The 17,912-nt window shown below is 46.7% G+C and overlaps 1 protein-coding gene across 2 annotated transcripts; it reads left to right on the top strand.

The window, feature by feature from the left end:
• Window positions 1-1,865: 1,865 nt before the first annotated feature.
• tfec (transcription factor EC) lies at window positions 1,866-15,958 on the top strand. 2 transcript variants are annotated; one of them, XM_084490530.1, is made up of 8 exons: window positions 1,866-1,920; window positions 7,445-7,708; window positions 8,429-8,530; window positions 11,214-11,259; window positions 12,831-12,887; window positions 13,061-13,136; window positions 14,322-14,469; window positions 15,176-15,958. In XM_084490530.1, exons 1-8 carry the CDS (start codon window positions 1,867-1,869, stop codon window positions 15,722-15,724), a joined length of 1,296 nt encoding a protein of 431 aa, XP_084346656.1. In that variant the 5' UTR covers window position 1,866; the 3' UTR covers window positions 15,725-15,958. The 2 variants fall into 2 exon arrangements, with proteins under 2 accessions (XP_084346656.1, XP_084346655.1); XM_084490529.1 differs by lacking the exon at window positions 1,866-1,920 and adding an exon at window positions 6,291-6,655.
• The last annotated feature ends 1,954 nt before the right edge of the window (window positions 15,959-17,912 follow it).

The raw sequence follows: 17,912 nt of genomic DNA, 5'->3' as shown, positions 1-17,912 counted from the left end.
GTTGGGTGAAGGAAGGATATGCCCTAGTTGGTGTTTAGGCAAGATTAGGTTAGGCTAGATTTAGGGTTAATCTAGAGATTGGGTTAGGGGAGGGATGGATGTGGTGGTCATGTGTTTGGGTTAGCGTTTGAGACAATTTCCTTTAATTCCCCCAACTTAATTATATGGGGCCTATATGTGTTTTACGGCAAGGTGACAATTTATTTTAAGGTACCACCATGCTTTTGTATGAAGTAGATTCTTTGATTAGCTTAACTCGTTTCGGTCAAAGTAGTGGAATGTAAGATAATTAGTCCATTTCCAAGTCCAGTTATCGAAGAAACGCTAGGTTTAGAATCACAGCTTCTGTTTGTTATCTACAACTGGGACTGCCTGAGGTCAATAGATTGTGTGTGTGTGTGTGTGTGTGTGTGTGTGTGTATGTGTGTGTGTGTGTGTGTGTGTGTGTGTGTGTATCTTAGTATACCATAAGTCATTTTAGGTTTGACAAAGAGGAAGGTTTTTATCTTGGCTCTGTGTGTCCTCAGTTGAAGTGAGGACAGCTAAGGTCAACCCTGAAATGCTGTGTGTGCTTATCTGCCCTGAGCTTTTGCCTGGATGACAGTGTTTCCACTATTTAGAGTATTGTAGACTAATTAATCAAGAATTAAAAAAAAAGTTTAACAGAATCCTCATTTGATCTGAAATAAAGTCTTGAGTTCACCCAAAGTGTAACTTTGAGTGAACTTTTTATTTGACGGAGCAAACTTGAACATAAACCCAAACAAAAAAAGATGTATTTTCCCCATCGCACCCACAGATTTTATTCCCCAGTTTTTGGAGAAAAATACTTTTTGTTTCAAGCGGGTATAGACTAAGTGACAATAAATATATATTTTTTCGTCTTTCGGTTAAGACAATAATAGGGTTTGCTGGTGTAGTTGAAAGAGCTTCCTCTGGGAAGTGTCTGTCACGCAGATACGTTGTGAGTATGTGCTGAGCTGGGCTGGATTCTGTGGCGGCAGGAAAGTGTGGTGATCCACTGGCAGGAACCAAGTGACTGTCAACTACCAGCACACACACCAGAGACACACACACACACACACGCACGCACGCACGCACGCACACCGAATACACACACACACACACACACACACACACACACCAGAGACACATACACGCACACACACACACACACACGCACGCACGCACACCGAATACACACACACACACACCAGAGACACACGCACACACGCACGCACGCACACCGAATACACACACACACACACACACACACACACAAATAAACATGCACACACACACACACACACACACACACACACACGCACATGCAAACACAGGGGAACACACACACACACACACACACACGCACACACACACACACACACACACACACACACACACACACAAAAACAGATGCAAAAACACACACACATGCCCCCCCTCCCCCCCCCCCCCACACACACACACACACCTTTAACCCAACAGATATCTGGAATTCTGCTTCTGTCAGGCATTTTAGTGACACCAGACGAACGGCCACGCATAAACACACAGCGCACGCAGGAACGTGCACAAAGGAAGTGGCCGGTGCACTTCCCCTATACGCTGAGGTGTCTTTCCTCCTCTTCTCTCCTCTCTGCCACTTCTGCCCAAACCTCTGCAGCTCCTCTCCTCTCTGCTCCCTGCACTCCTCTCTCCGGTCTGGAGGACGTCAGCGTTAGCTTTGTGTTAGCCATAGTGTTAGCCATAGCGTTAGCAGCATCGTCGCCGCCGCCGCCGCGCCGCCGCGCCGCCGCGCCCCCCCTCCCCCCCCCCCCCCCCCCCCCGTTCCCCCTCATTCACCCTCCAGCACCCCGGGGAGCCATGAGTCACATGGTGGTGAAGGTGGTCACCCTGACGGAGGTCCAGCTGCTACAGGTAAGGGGGGCGGCGGAGGAGGAGAGGCTGGAGAGGCACACGTGTGTGTGTGTGCGTATGTGTTTGCATGTGTGTGTGTGTGTGTGTGTGTTTCTGTATGCATGCATACCTCTTTGCATGTGTGTGTGTGTGTGTGTGAGTGTGTGTGTGTGTGTGTGTGTGTGTTTCTGTATGCATGCATACGTCTTTGCATGTGTGTGCGTGTGTCAGTGTGTTAGTATGTGCGTACGTACATATGTGTATATATGTGTGTGTGTGTGTGTGTGTGTGTGTGCCAAATGTGTGTATGTGCATATTCCGTGTCGGAGCAAGCAAGTGCTTAGTGTTGTGTTTCCATTCACAACCCCCCCCCCCACCAAAAAAAAAAGCATCCTCCCGTCTTCTGGGCATACCTTGGTGTACCCGGGCACAGACGACCGGGTCATCACCGGAGCCACACTGACTGAGGCCACTGTGGTGCCCGGGCGCGGTGAATCACTCCGCTATTCCATTCTTATCCAGCCCCGTTTCACAATCTGCTCTGTGTGGTGACCGCCGTCGCGCCGCTCCGCACACTCAGCAGAATGAGCCGGAATGAGCCGGCGAGCGTGAAGCAACGTCTTGTCCCTGACTCGTCCCGTCGGTGCATTCTTAGATACAGAGCCGCGCTGCCACTGGGACAGAGAGCGTCTTTAAAGCCGCAGGAGGCGATCTGCTGCTGCTGCGGAGGAAAGTTGTAGAGTTTGTGCGTCGACAGAAGTAAAAGTTCACACGCTCGGTTCTATTGGCTTTCTGTTTACTGGTAGACGCCAACGGGTGTTTCATAAGGTCTAAGGATTTTCTTTCTTTCTTATTTTGGTGAAGTGAAAGGAGAACTTGTGCAAGAGTGAAACCGTGTGAGGCAACCGCTCTCCGCTCAGGGGGAACACTTTGGCACTTCGCTAGGAAGTCAAACTCTGAGCCCGCTCTGAGATACATCTTCTAGCTACATGTATGAAAACAACCTTTATTTTGTACGCGCTTGTTATACAGTCAAAATGAGATCGACAAACATAAACAAGTTTTGAAGGAGGGGATTAAGGTGGAGTTTATGTATTTCGTTTTAAATATACTTATATATTCGAAACCTAGTTGATTGGTTGATATTTAGCGAGTAGGGCCGACAGGATATCCCCCGTTATATAGTTTTCCTCTTTTCCTACTCATGATGTTCAAGATTAGAATGTGTTTTTTCATGCTTTGAATCTGATGTAGACTTTCCTACAACCATTATATCTGCATTCTCTCTGTCTCGCCATTCGGATATATGGCTGGAAGGAGAGTGTGTGTGTGTGTGTGTGTGTGTGTGTGTGTGTGTGTGTGTGTGTGCGTTTGTGTGTGTGTGTGTGTGCGTTTGTGTGTGTACGTTTGTGCTGCACGTGGCTTTTTTGTGTTTCTGCCTTTACGCACGTTAACGCAGATAAGGACATCAGTGAATGAGCATCACAGAAGACCCCATCACAGCACATGTGTTGGGCAACAGATGGATGGGTGAAATAGGAAAGACCATACACAGAGATAAAGGGAGAGAGAGAGAGAGAGAGAGAGAGAGAGAGAGAGGTTGGAGTTGTGTATCATGTCCATGACATTCCTCGTTTTAGTGGCTTAAATATTGCAATTTAAGTCAGCAGCACACAGCTGGTCTCTGGGCCTTGAGGTATTTGAGTTTACCTTCTTTCAGGCAGCGATGACTAAGGGACCACTCATCTGTACCCTGAGCTTTTGGCCAATCACCACTGATGTCAAGTTGTAGCAAACTTTGTTCCATGACACATTCTGTCCCTACTTGACTTCGGAACAGCAAAAGGCAGATGTTTAGGAAACTGAACTGAAACTTTAATCTGATTAGCTATTTTGGTAAGACAATTGTATAAATAGCGAAGAACAAATGACTAAAAACAGATGTGAGTGAAATGAGTGATATCTAAAAGTAGAAAACAAACAACAACATTCAAAAATAACACAGATTCCAAAGTCTGTTGCAATCTGTGTCTCCGGGTTTTGAACGGTGGATTCCTATTTGCGTCTCGGTCCTGTCCTCCTTTTTTGCGTGGAACATCTCCGTAAATTACATCTTCCCGTTGGCCGGTACACAACCCAGGCCATTGTGCCGGCGAGCTGTGGTGCAGGAGCACCATTACCTCTCAAATTGAATCAGGCTTCGTTAAGCGGCTAACGAGCGCGTCTCCGGCGTTTACAGTAGAGTGAGAGGAGAGATCAGGATAATCCACTGTCACACACACGCACGCATGCACGCACAAACACACACACACAAACACACACACACAGATGCACATACATGCAAGATACAAACACATGCAAACTTAGCACACACGCATACACATGCACGCACACACACACACACACACACACACACACACACACACACACACACACACACACACACACACACACACACACACACACACACGCAAACCGACACAAAAACACACACATATACACACGAACACACACACACACACACACACACACAATCACACAGATGTGACGATGGCATGGCGGTGTGGTAGTGCTGGTATCCACTATTCTGTCAGCCCCCCACCTCTCTCTGTCTTTTCCTCCGTAGACAAAAATGTTTTTGGGCCCCCAACAACACTGAACATCTTGTCTGTCCCCCCCCCACCCCCCACCCCCAGAAACAATGGGGGGTGTTGGGTGTGTAGTGGTGGCAGTGTGGGTCTTGGTTGTGTAGTGGTGGAAGTGTGGTTGTTGGTTGTTGGTTGTGTAGTGGTGGCAGTGGTGGCCGGCGTTGACAAGTTCAGGACTATGGGAAGTCTTCAGGGTTTTATTCAGGCCCTGCAGATGTTAACCGCATCTGGATCAATGCCGAGCTTTTGATATCAAAGCCTCAAACTCTAAATAAATATAAATCACTAAAGGCTGTAAAGTGTCGTCTGTTTGAGAAGGCTGCACTGTGGGCAGCTAGCACATTCTTTTTTTTTGTAATCTCAAGTGAAGTGCTTTGACACTTTGGTAAATTAAAACGACAATATTCCCGCTAGTTAAGGGGATATCAGGGGAGAACCGCGGCAGTTGGAAGTATGGGAAGTCAAATTTGACCGGCCTGTTTTTACTGTTTACTGCTCTTACATTAACACACAAGAAACATTGATCATCACCAAATTTGATTAAACTTCCCTTTAAGCTGTAAACAATGTCTCAGACTACTGGTTTACATGAATAACTGCAGTGAATATACAAAGAATAGACACAGAAATTGTGTGTGCGTGCGGTGGTGGTGGTGGATTTGTGGTCGTGTACTATCTGATGGATGAACACAATCTAGGTTCACCCATTCATTTCATATGGCGGTCATTTTTGACCTGGAACACCACAGGTGTTACAAAGTTGACTAAACCACTCAAAATTCAATGAAAGTGGTGATTGTATATGTTCAAATGCCTAGTGTGGAGGATATCATAAGGCCTTGAGACAATAAAATGTAAAACACAATATTTTTGATTGATGAAAGTAGGAAATTGGTCAGATTTGACCCGAACCTGACAGAAAGGTTAATATAATAATAAATAATCATGGCACCTGTGACGTTTGAGTTGGAACTGTCACACAACTGTATTCCTGCCTGAACAAAGTGCTCTGTCTTCCCGTCTATTTAACGGTTGTGGACTGCAATGAACTCAAACTGAAAAATAATTTGGCACAACGTGCCAGCAATCTACAACAATTACAAATGTGAAATAATGTCATGTATGCCTGGGAGTTAGAGAGAGAGCGGGAGAGAGAGAGGGAGAGAGAGAGAGAGAGAGCAAGAGAGCAAAAGAGAGAGGGAGAGAGAGAGAGAGAGAGAGAGAGAGAGAGAGAGAGAGAGAGAGCGAGAGAGAGAGCGGGAGAGAGAGAGAGAGAGAGAGAGAGAGAGAGAGAGAGAGAGAAACAGAAACAGAAAGAGCGAAAGAGACAGGAGCTCATTAGGTTGGGGGCTGACCTGTAACCACCTGAATGGGTGAAGGATCTATTAAAAGGTGGAAGGGGTGCCTTGGGAGACGATGAACGACAAAGGCTTTAGAGATTGATATTATCATATCATTGCTGACACTAAACCCGACAAAAGGTTGCTGGCAGTCAGTGAATGAATGAAAACAGACAAATAAAAACACTCTCTTGGGAGTTATTTAAAACAAGGGGCCAATTGTGCGAGCCATAGCCTCAGGAGCCGGGCCCAGCAAAGGAGCCTTCGCAGAGGCCGCTCTCTGATTGGCCGATCGGGCAGAATGGGGCGGTCCTGCCAAATTAGTGATAGAGGCTAAAAAGCCAAAGTCCTGCAGTGATGAAACCCTGGGTGATCACGGTCCCTCTGTTTGAAGTGATTACCACCCTGCGCATGATAAAAAGAGACCCCGACTGCCCCAGACTCTGTGCCTAATTACCTCACCCTGGGGACCCCCAGCTCCTCTCCTTTATAAGGCTCACCCCTAACCCAGGAAGGGGACAGGCACACTGAGGTCCACCGCGCCGACCGCCAACATCCACGTCTACGTGGACAGCACCGCCGCCGCCTTTGGGATCCTATCTGAGAACACGGGGGTGACGAGAGACAAGTAAACCCTAAACCAGCGAGAGACAAGTGAGAGACAAGTAAACCCTAAACCAGCCGAAGACAGAAGCCACCCTGCTGAGAATGCCACACTTAAATGACTGTAGCTACTACAGCATGCCGGACGCCAGCAGAGCTTCTAATGTAAGGAGGAAGTGGACAGAAAGATGCTGTTTTGATGGGTTGTTGTGTTGTTGGGCTTTTGCAGAAAAAGTTGAAGTACTTTGTTTGGTTTGTTGCAAAAGGTTAGTGTGCTGTGTTGGTCGTGTCTTAACCTTTGTTTAAAAGGTTAAAATTGACATTGTATGTTTTTTGTTAGAATGATTTAATTGAGGAATGGATTGTTTTTAATTAACAGTATGTGAACAGCAGTAATCGTTATAGGATATAAAATTATTTCCAAGATCTTAAGTCAAATATATGGATTCAGTTAGTAATAACAGTAACGGTAACACCTCAATGAATCAATACTGCAATCAATACTTGCCTACGGCCAGACTTAGTGTAAATAGCTTCAACTGTAACTATTGAAGTTACTTTCAATCACTCATTTATTGGTGGAAATTACTTGGTTTCGTTTCGCTGATAGTCTGCGTGCTTCTACTTTGAATTTTTTTCTGTTTTGGATTTTTGGTAAAATTCACATCTCTTTTTGCTCCACTGAAACCTCACAGCTGTGTTGGTAGTGCCCACACACACACACACACACACACACACACACTTGCACTCAGGAATGCACACATGCCTGTGCGCACACACACACACACACACACACACATGCATTTTAACTTCCTCACACACACACACACACCCTCGTTCTCTCTCTCTCACATACAAACGTGCACATACACACAGACACACACACACTCCTGCTCATTTCTCTCTCTCTCTCTCTCTCTCTCTCTCTCTCTCTCTCTCTCTCTCGCCCTCAAGGTACAGACCCACCTGGAGAACTCCAAGTTCCACCACCAGCAGCAGCCGCCGCCGCCGCAGGGCCAACAGGTGAAGCAGTACCTGACACTGGGCGGCTCCAAGATGGCCGCCTCCGCCGCCATGCCCCACCCCCACGCGGCCAACCAGCCAATGGCAGCCATGCCCGTCCTGAGGAACGGGCAGCACATGCTGTCAGCCCTGAGCGACGGCAGCAACCCCAACAGCCCCGTCACCCTGCTCACGCTGGCCAATCACGACAGCGAGGTGAGCGGAGCGTCATTCTGATTGGTCGGTTGTTTATGTCCCTCTCCACCCCACCCCCCGCTCCCGTACGCTTCAGGATCTCTCTACGTCCTTGTATCACTTTTGTCGGTTAAGAAGAAGTGAGAAAGCGTTTGTCTTGGCGTTTGGGATTTCATTGATTTGGCAACACTCCCGACCTCCCGCAACTAAAAAGTGGTGGTTCCCTTTTTCAAACCCCCCCACCCCCTCTTATCTCAGTCACCTTTACCAGACATTTCATTTCTAAACCATGACTATAAGAATCATCGCAAGGCCATTTTCCACCCGCTGCCCTTTAACCACTGCGGCGGTCACATCGACGTTTAACCCACTGTTGTTTTACCAACCACTGTTGAGAAGTTCCAACAATTCATTCTCATTTCAATGAAGGCTTTACTTTTACTCAACACAGTAGCACTCTCTCACGCTAATCACCACAACAAAGTGATCTTGTCTATTGATCAGCTTCTCCCCCTTATCTGCTCACCGAGAAAGAACATTTGATTGTGTTTATAGTTTCCTCAATGAGCTCAAACATGAGTAAAAAAACGTTTCTGTTAGAGAACTAAGTCCTTTATTGGATTAAGTCTTAGATTAGGATGCATCCTGTCTGTGGGGGCAAACTCGGACAGCAGTGAACATTTGGTAATTCTTTTTGGGGATATTCATAACTCATTTGCTGTTATTTTGGTTTTGTTTTAGTTTCCAATGGATGAAGTTATTGATGATCTGATTAGCCTTGAATCCGGTTTCAATGATGACGGCTTGGATTGCATGGAGTCGAACCTCATGATGCAAAGCAATGTAAGTACAATGATATACTATAATAATGATATAATGATATATAGTATACATTATATTCTATACAATTGTGTTCTTACTGCTTTTTAGTCTTGCTGACTAAATGCTTTTTTAGTTTTTTAGTATCTGTATTGTCAATGCATAAGTGTTAACAATTTGGGAAATGTATTTTATTTTTATTATGTATTTTGAGTTATTTGAGGGGAATATTCTTTGGGAAGCAATGGTTTTTCGCTAGCGTTAACATTTGGGTGTTCTCCATCCAAACGGCGTTCAGGGTTGACTAGCTTGGGAAAAGGGGGCCCTGTCTTAGTTTGGGGTCAGATTAAGGCTTGAGATGAGTCAAAGTTCACGTGTATGGGGGTACAGGCTTAGCCACATTTCTCACATTTCTCAAGACCCACAATGCAGATTAGGAAATAAAAAGTCTTTAAGCAAGGTGCTAGATATTGACTGACAATAGGACAATGAAGGGATGTCTGCGGTATGTAAGCGTAGGCCAAAACAATAAGAGTTATAAACTATTTGACCCTGTCCCAGCTAAAGCTACAACATTCACATAGAGGTTATGCCTACATTTGAGGGTGAGATAGAATGACAACATTTAAGGCCTAATACAAATAGTTCAGTAAGAATTTACAACAAATAAATCTATACATAAATACATAGCTTCCACGCAGCCACCAGCATTTGTGGTGTGATTCACGCATTCATGCATGTCTGGAATCCTAAGACTGCGTCTGGGATGGCTCGCCACACAAGAGTCCATTTTGGATGTAGTTCATAGAGGCGCCAGTGTTGGTCATCAGGCATGGAGCTCCGAAACGGCCTCCATATTGTCATGTCTGGGTATGTTTACACACCGAACTGACAAAGACAAGGTCCGATCAGTGCGAAGGAGGGAGCAGGGACAAATGGAGCGACAGGCAGAGTAGGGAGGTCGGACCAGGGTGCATTAATGGCGGGAATGATGTACAATAATTGACAGAGGATGGATGGAAGGGTTCTGGAGATGAGGAGGGTTACTCAGCCATGGGATGTTGGACGGTGGGTGGCTGGTTCAGGGTGGGGGGGGGGGGGGGTGGGGGTCCTAATACACACACTCCCTATGGGCTTGCCTTGAAAAAGAAAAAATGATAGCGTGCTTAAATGGATCAATTCATCCTAATTAGTCATACAGTATGATGCATTACAGTGCTACGCCCCCCCCCCCCCCACACACACACACACACACACACACACACACACACACACGACTTACACACACACGAGAGCAGGAGATTGAAGTGATTACAATGGGTGCAGTCGGACAAACGGTTGCAATCTTTCATTTTAATAAGTGTTTTTTTTCTCTCCACCTCCTCCATCGCCTCCATCTCCTCCTCCTCCTCCTCTTCCTCCTCCTACCACGTCTTTCTTTCCCATCTTGTTAAGATAACAAAAGAAGGATACGAATAAAAAGACACCACGCAAGTAAAAAAAAAAGAGCACAAGCACAGATAGCAGCAAGTCGTTGCATCTCTCTCTCTCTCTCTCTCATCTCATCTCCTCTCCTCTTTCATCCCCATGACTTGACCCCCCCCCCCCCCCCCCCCATCTCTTATCGAGATCTGTGTTATTTAACAGCCCGATCTCCTTCTCGCAAAACAAGCGTACCCGGCGCGTTCCCCACTCACATGCTGACTCAAATCAACCGACCGTGGCTATAGTGTCCATGACGGACATTTTTTTTTAAATCATTTTCTTTCGTATGTTCCCAGAGAGACATAAATGCGAAATTAGACACACACATGGCCTATCTATCGGCACACCACATCTCACCACATTCCTCCGACGAGCTCTGTGAATAGGCCTCGTTATCCAACGCACCAGGACATGTTTTTCCCAGCGAGGAAGAGCAGAAGAAGAGACACAGCCGGGCAGCGTAGCAAAAACAGTTTTCCCTCCGAGACGGCTCAGTTGACCCAGCTTGTCTTTTCATCTAATGGGATGCTATTTCCAACACACACGCACCCACACACCCACACAACCCCCCCCCCCCCCCCCCCCCCACACACACACACACACACACAGAGGGCCTCTCTGTGTGTGTCTCAATACTCCTTTCAAAGGGGGCAGAGGAGTTCTGCTAATACTGGTGTTAGTGGATCAAGGCACAGTGCCAGCTCAACTTAGGCCTCTTGTGGGAGGGGGGGGGTGGTGGTGGTGGGGTTAGGGTTCAGACCCGGGCTGGTGGTGGTGGTGGTGGTGGTGTGGGCCCTTGTCAGCTAATAGTGACAACAAAAAAACTACAACATGTATTTGAACTACAAAGCAGAGAGGAGCCGAACGACAACAATGCTTGTCTGTTGTTGTTTCACTCATTGACAAACTCATTGACACATATCCCCCCCCCCTGTGTGGGGTGGGGGGGTGGGGGGGGCAAGCTTACGCCACTCTTTCCATCCCCCTTCCTCATGTTTGTCAATACCCCGTCCTTTGCTCCCCTGGGGGGGTCGTTCAACTGATCCGACATCGACAGCTTCCTGCCGTGCTCATCAACAATGTTGTTTTTTTGATTGACAGGATCTGTTGTGGGTTTCAGGGGTGCGTGCTTGCTCGCGTCCTCTTTTGATGAACTAACTAACTTTGGTTCCCTCTTTATCTCTCTCTCTCCCTCGCTCTCTCGCTCTCTCTCTCTCCCCAGGTGTCGCTGAGTGGCAGCATGCTGGACCTCTACGGTGGCGAACAAGGTACGAAAGCCCCGCCTCCACTAACCTCTTCTCAACCAACCCCTCCTCCACTAACCTCTTCTCAACCAACCCCTCCTCCACTAACCTCTTCTCAACCAACCCCTCCTCCACTAACCTCTCCTCCAATAAGTGACCAAGATAGCGAACACACACATTCACTTTGTTACACTTCCTTAAAAGGGCCCTTATTTGGTCATTTCCGTTGGAAATGTAACTTGAAAATGAAGTTAAGCTTTAACTTAACTTAACTAAGTGTGATTGTACTGGTCTTAAAGCCCTTATAGTTTAGTCAGGGGTCGAGTCTAAAAAACTAAATTAGAAGCTGATTATATTTTTTAATAATTAATCACACTTCTTAACATTACATAGAGTTAACACTATTCGTAGACGTAATATAGTTCATGAGTATAAGTTCAAAATCTAAAATGTCTTAAATGACAGAACTAAAAACCAATGTTGCTGCTGCGTGTTCAGAGGCTGTGGAGATGAAATGGCCATCTGAACCTGGCTATAAGACACTGTATACTGGCACTAAATTGGTATATTGGTGTCCTCGTTATGCTTTTCTATCTCCGGCTAACGTCAAATACACTTTGGGGTGTTGCGTTAATGCGTCAAACGCGTTAAACGTTTAAGTGAATTTACTAGTCACAGTAAAATGAAGAAAAGGGTCTGTGTGTGTTTATTTGTGCGGACAACAGTCCGGCCACTGTTGTCGAGTATTAGCGAACTACGCAAATCCTGCCGAGGCGCGGGCTTACATGCCCCGAAAACGTGTAGTTTTGCATTGCAGCGGTCCAAACATAAAGGGGATCTTTGAGACTTAACGGTTACTTATTATTGTCAAGCATCAAGCAGAAAGAAGATCCTAATTCGTTTAGGAAATAGAAAGGATGCCTACAGAACGCTTCATACTCAATTAGAAAATAAGTAAATGACCATGTTTCATTTTGAGTGTGCGAGGCAGACAATGGGCTGTTACATAAAGTTTGAAAATGTCTTGATTGAATCAACTGTGACAAATTGGGGAATCCAATCTCAGGGCCCTAATTGTGTAATTTTGGAAGAATGTGAATGCAAATATGGATGCACCGGCATTTTCGTTTCATTTTCTTTTTGGTTCACTGCTCTGAGAAGACAGTTTTTAACTCTCTTAATTATGGGGCTCAATACTTTTAAAACACACACACACACACTCAAACACATAGACACACACACACACACACCCACACACACTGTTTCACAATGCACTACTGATAAACTGCAGTGGATAAACTGGGTCCTTTCAGTGTGTGTGAGTGTGTGTGTGTGCGTATGTATGTGTGTGACTAATACAGAGAAACTGCACACTTTGGTTGACCCCAGTCAGAGTTGTCCCCAAAATAACCAATTGTCTGTCTGCCTGTGTGTCTGTATGTGTGTGTGTGTGTGTGTGTGTGTGTGTGTGCGCGTCTGTGTGTGTCTGACTACTGTGTCTGTGGAGGTTTTTTGTTTCTGCTGATAACCCTTTAAGATTCTGACCGTGCACGACTAATCAATCTGCTCCTCTTTCTGGATCTTTCCACCCACAGAGGGCGGTCCGAGGGTGACGGCCAAGGAGCGCCAGAAGAAAGACAACCATAATTTAAGTGAGTGTCCCCTCGCCGCTGCCTTTCAAGTCCCCGTTTACGACGCAGTGATTAGTTATGGATACCCTATAGCCAATCAACTGACCCCCCCTCTCCTCCCTCCCCCACACTCTCTCTCTCTCTCTCTGTTCTCTCTCTCTCTCTCTCTCTCTCTCTCTTTCCACCCTGTCCAGTTGAACGCAGACGACGCTACAACATCAACTACAGGATCAAGGAGCTGGGCACGCTCATACCCAAGTCAAACGACCCGTGAGTCCCCCCGTTCTCCGCCTCATTCATTTCTATATTCCATGAAGGAGGGCATTGTCCACTGAGCCGGGGGAACGATTCCAGGCCCATCACCGTGACAACGACGGTGCACCAATACGTCAAACGAACGAAACTCAAAAAAAAAAAGAATTAAAATAGTAAAAGCACTTCCAAAGTGTTGTTCAGTGAATTAAAAACGACCCGTCGGGGCCCAGCGCTTAAAGGACACACTTAAGTCCGCCATTGTCGTCCACGCACGGCCGCCCAAGAACGCCACAACCTCCGTAGCGCCGCAGCCCCTGCTGTCAATTCCAGCTCTCAAAGAATGAATGATGAGGGAGGGGCGGGGGGGGCGGGGGGAGAGGGTTCAAAACACAAAGAGGGCAACGGCCACGCCGTCTGAATCATTCCAAGTTTGCGGCGACAATGTAATCCGGCCCGGGTAATGAAATCGGGCGGCCATCTTCTCAATTGAACTTTGCCTCGGATTTAAATGAAAGGTTATAGCGCTGCCTTCGTGTCATTAACACGGAATATAAAAAGAGCGATTGTTCGCACGGATCGGAGGCAGTGTCCCGCTCTCGTGGAAAAGGACAATTTCTTTTTTTTCTTTTTCTATGGTCCCCCACTCCCAAACAGCGCTTTTTAATACCTGAGAAAGATGAATGACTTGCACTCTGCCACCTTAAGTCCATTCTCCGGTTTCCCCCGCTCCCCCAACCTCCTCTTTTCCCCCCACCCTCCTCTTTTTACCTTTGCTCGGTTTTTTTTTCCTTTCATTTTCCTCGAGGATTAATTTTTCCCGAACAAGTGGCTACGAGAATGGACTTTTTTTCCTCGTACGCACTCGACTATTCTATTAAAAAATGCCCCATTCACTGGCCGCTGCGTCCTATCTGAGGGTGAACGGGATGAACATGTCCTGTGTAAATCACCATTTCTAATTCACGTCGTAGAGAAAGGCGACGTCGGGGGGGCGGGGGATAGTCTCTCTTCGAGTTCGGACGTTTATTACGTTTCTTTTTTTCTTTCTTCTAATCGCCTATCGTGTCGTTTAATTCCCGCTGAGAACATTGTGACGAGAAAACCTTGCGCGAGGGTTAGGTTTGAAGAAAAAAAAAAGTCAGAGTCTGAGTTAAAAAAAAAAAAAAAGATAAATGGTGGTTTCTTCTTCTGTGGTGACAGGGACATGCGCTGGAACAAAGGCACCATCCTCAAGGCGTCGGTGGAGTACATCAAGTGGCTGCAGAAGGAGCAGCACCACGCCAGGGAGCTGGACGGCCGGCAGAAGAAGCTGGAGCAGGCCAACCGCCGGCTGCTGCTCCGGATCCAGGTGAACACCCGCGTCCAGAGACTAAATGGCTGCCCTGGGTTTGGTTTAAGATAGGAGATAGAGAGCAGGTGAACCCAGGCGTGGCGACAGCCTAAATGAATGACTGCCCTTTGGTCAACAGAAATAGAAGATAGAGAGCAGGTAACAAAAGCGCACAAAGAGCCAAAATGGCTGCCGTTTGATTAATAATGACCAATATATATATATATATATATATATAAAGAGAGAGCAAGAGAGAGAGAGAGAACAGAGAGCGAACAGAGAGAGAGAGAGAGAGAAAGAGAGAGAGAGAGAGAGAGAGGTGAATATAGCTCCTCCCTCCTTCATAATACGGGGAGGGGGGCAGGATAGTGAAGAGACTCCCAGCCAAAAGGCACTCAGTTCGATCCCCAATGCTTACAGTTATGCATTATCTGTTACGCATCCTTACGCGAAAAGCATGACTCATAGACGTCTATGTTTCCGACGACGAAACATGCGGTCGTGAAAAAGTTCAAACTGAATCCGAAAATGATTGTGAAACTCATAAGCACCCAGACACACCCTGGGCCGTCTGTGTGGGAGGAGGTTTTTTCCAGAGTTGATCAATGGAAAATCTGACAGAATCACAACAGATCATAGCTCTGTCCACGACAGTGACTCACAATGAACCTTCTCCTCCTTCTCCTCCTTCTTCTCCTCCTTCTTCTCCTCCTTCCTCCTCCAGGAGCTGGAGATCCAGGCCCGAGCCAACGGCCTGGGAAACATGTCAGCCAGCATGGCCACGGTAGAGCTCTCCTCTCTCCTCCTCAAGCAACAACAACAGCAACAACAACAGCAACAACAGCAGCAGCAGCAGCAGCATCAACAACCACCTCCTCCGCTCTACCAGGACGACATGAACGCCGACTACCTCCAGCACGGCCTGGCCAGCCTGGGCGCCATGCCCCTCTCCTCCTCCTCCTCCTCCTCCTCCTCCTCCACCTCCTCGGCGGTCATCAACGGCGACGGGCCCGTCACCTCCTTCTCCGACCCGCTGTCGCACTTCACCGACTTCTTCGGCGCCACGCTCAAGGAGGAGGAGCACCAGCGGCTGGACGAGATCCTGATGGACGACGCGCTGTCGCCGTTCGGCGCCGACCCCCTGCTCTCCTCCCGCTCTCCCGCCGCTGCCGCCGGCCACGCCCACGGCCACGCCGGCCACGCCCACGACGGCTCCAAAGACGGCAGCCGCCGGAGCAGCTTCAGTTCGGCCGAGGACGACGAGGACCTATAAGGGGCCACCCTCCCCGTCCCCGCCCACCCCCCGGTTCATGACCTTTGACCAACCCGACCCCCCCCGTACGATTCCTACCCCCAGTGCATTATGGGACGCAGTGTGGCTCTGGGTACAACGTTCTTTGACTGAGCTTTCGAACCACGCGAGACCCACACCACTACATCGACAACGAGTAGGTTAGGTGAGCGTTCGGAACTTGGTTTGTGGCGATGCTTGCATTACCCCTTCACCACCACCACCACCACCTCCCCCACCACCACCACCCTCGAGCCCCCCCCCTCAACCACCCCCACCCCAAAGGCCATCACAGAAGCACTGGCTCAAACCTTGGAAGGATTTGGAGGAGACAAAAAAAAAGACTTGCAGGTCATCCGGCTCTGGCGGATCCTGAGCCCCCATTGGATCACAGGAAGATCTCTCTCTCTCTCTCTCTCGCCCTCACTCTCTCTCTTCCTCCCCCATGTAGAGCATGCACACACACAATCACACAAAATCAAACAATCAAACACACACAATCACACACAAATACACACACACACACACACACACACACACAATGATCAACTCATCTAAAACAAATTCGAAAAAACCAAAGGGAGACATTTTTTTTTAAGAAGTCAATTGTTGAAACAGATCGATAGCTACTGTTGTAGCCGACTGTGGTTAAGATTTTAACGCCTTGATACAGTTTGTACATAGTTATACGTGCCTATACTACCAAAAGTGTCCTTTTTTGTATATTTATAACTGAAAGCTACCATTGGTTTTAATGAAGAAAAAAGGATTTTAAGCCACAGCAGTTTTGAGATTGTGTGCCTTATCGGAACAATGGCAGATTTGTATAAAAATATATCTACTGTGTATTTACTCACATCAGTGTCTTACATGTCCATTGTCTTGTCTGTCTTTTAAATGTCCTTTTTTAAGTGTATTTATATGTTTTAATCCATGTATTCCTAAATATATATAATATTATTTTTTTTTAATTATTATTGTTGTTGCTGTTATGTTTGATTTAATTAAGTGCATTTGAACTTTAATGTTCCTGGATTAATGTAAGGATTATTAAAGTTTAATCTCAAATAATTAATTTGAATGTAACATCTATGTTTTATACTCATTGCCTTGGGATCACAAAATGTAATAAACCCCATTTTTTGATACACAAGTTTTGGATTTCTGACTACCAAAGACCTTAACATATTAAGGTGCAGACCTGGGCCTAGTTTCCCGATAATGATGGATCCACGCTCATACAATCATTCTCACAAAGGAGAAAATTTTTTGAGCATTTCCCGAAACTCTTGTAGCTTGTAGCTGTCCACTGAAATGGGCTTGGTAAGAGGGGGAGATGCAAGAATATTCTAAGATTAAACTATATTTTGTGGCAGCAAAAATATATCTCCCTATCAAGGCCAACAGCAGAGTAGCCTGCAAAAAGAATATACTAATATGAATGCTACAAATATTAAAACACAATTGATTAGGCCTAGGCCGACATATGCTATATCAGTCCTAATCCTGAACGCACCGTGCGTACATTTTTTCACGGCATTTCCCCCCCTGAAATAATTCCATATTACAAAAATAAAAAAATAGCTTGTGTCTGTGTGGCAACTATAGCAATTATCTAAATGTGCTGATTTCTGAAACATGCTTTGCGCAGCAAAGAGAGCAGACTTTCTCTCTAGTCTAGAATCTTCGGTGTAAACATTACAAATGCAACGTTCCATTCATTCATTATCATTCAAACGCAGAGGCATTGATACGGCTATTGCTGTTGCTGGTCTAGATCCTGCCCATATTGTTGGGCAGGGGTATGAGCGGGCAATGTAAGCGGGAAAGGCACGCATCGCAGCAGTTTCCCGAAGCAGTCTACGTTCACTGCAGAAACCACGCTCTCAACTTGGCGATTGTGCACTCCACTAAGGTCAGGGATGTTCGTAACTGTCTAGACACGGTACAATAAAGCGCCTACAGTGCTTTATGGCAAAGAATCGCAACAAAAAACACCTGACACCTGACACGTCAGACACCCACTGGTCTCAGCATGACTCATGTACAGTAGCCTATGTCTTCTGTAATTGATCAATATGAGGACATTTTAACCACGATGGTTGAATCAGAGGGAGACTGCAAGTGCAGCTTGAAAGCGACCTCCCACACAAGAGCAATGGAATCATTT

This window comes from Micromesistius poutassou (assembly GCF_964030765.1).
Source record: "Micromesistius poutassou genome assembly, contig: SCAFFOLD_610, whole genome shotgun sequence".
Classification (NCBI taxonomy): Eukaryota; Metazoa; Chordata; class Actinopteri; order Gadiformes; family Gadidae; genus Micromesistius; species Micromesistius poutassou.
The sequence above is the reverse complement of the archived record's forward strand: the minus strand, read 5'-3'. Positions and strand labels throughout refer to the sequence as shown.

Excerpts from the sequence above, each read along its gene's own strand:
- tfec (XM_084490529.1), top strand. The coding sequence starts at position 6,596 with ATGCCACACTTAAATGACTGTAGCTACTACAGCATGCCGGACGCCAGC. Across the intron at positions 7,709-8,428 it reads TGGCCAATCACGACAGCGAG|TTTCCAATGGATGAAGTTAT; the intron begins GTGAGCGGAGCG and ends GTTTTGTTTTAG. Across the intron at positions 8,531-11,213 it reads ACCTCATGATGCAAAGCAAT|GTGTCGCTGAGTGGCAGCAT; the intron begins GTAAGTACAATG and ends CTCTCTCCCCAG.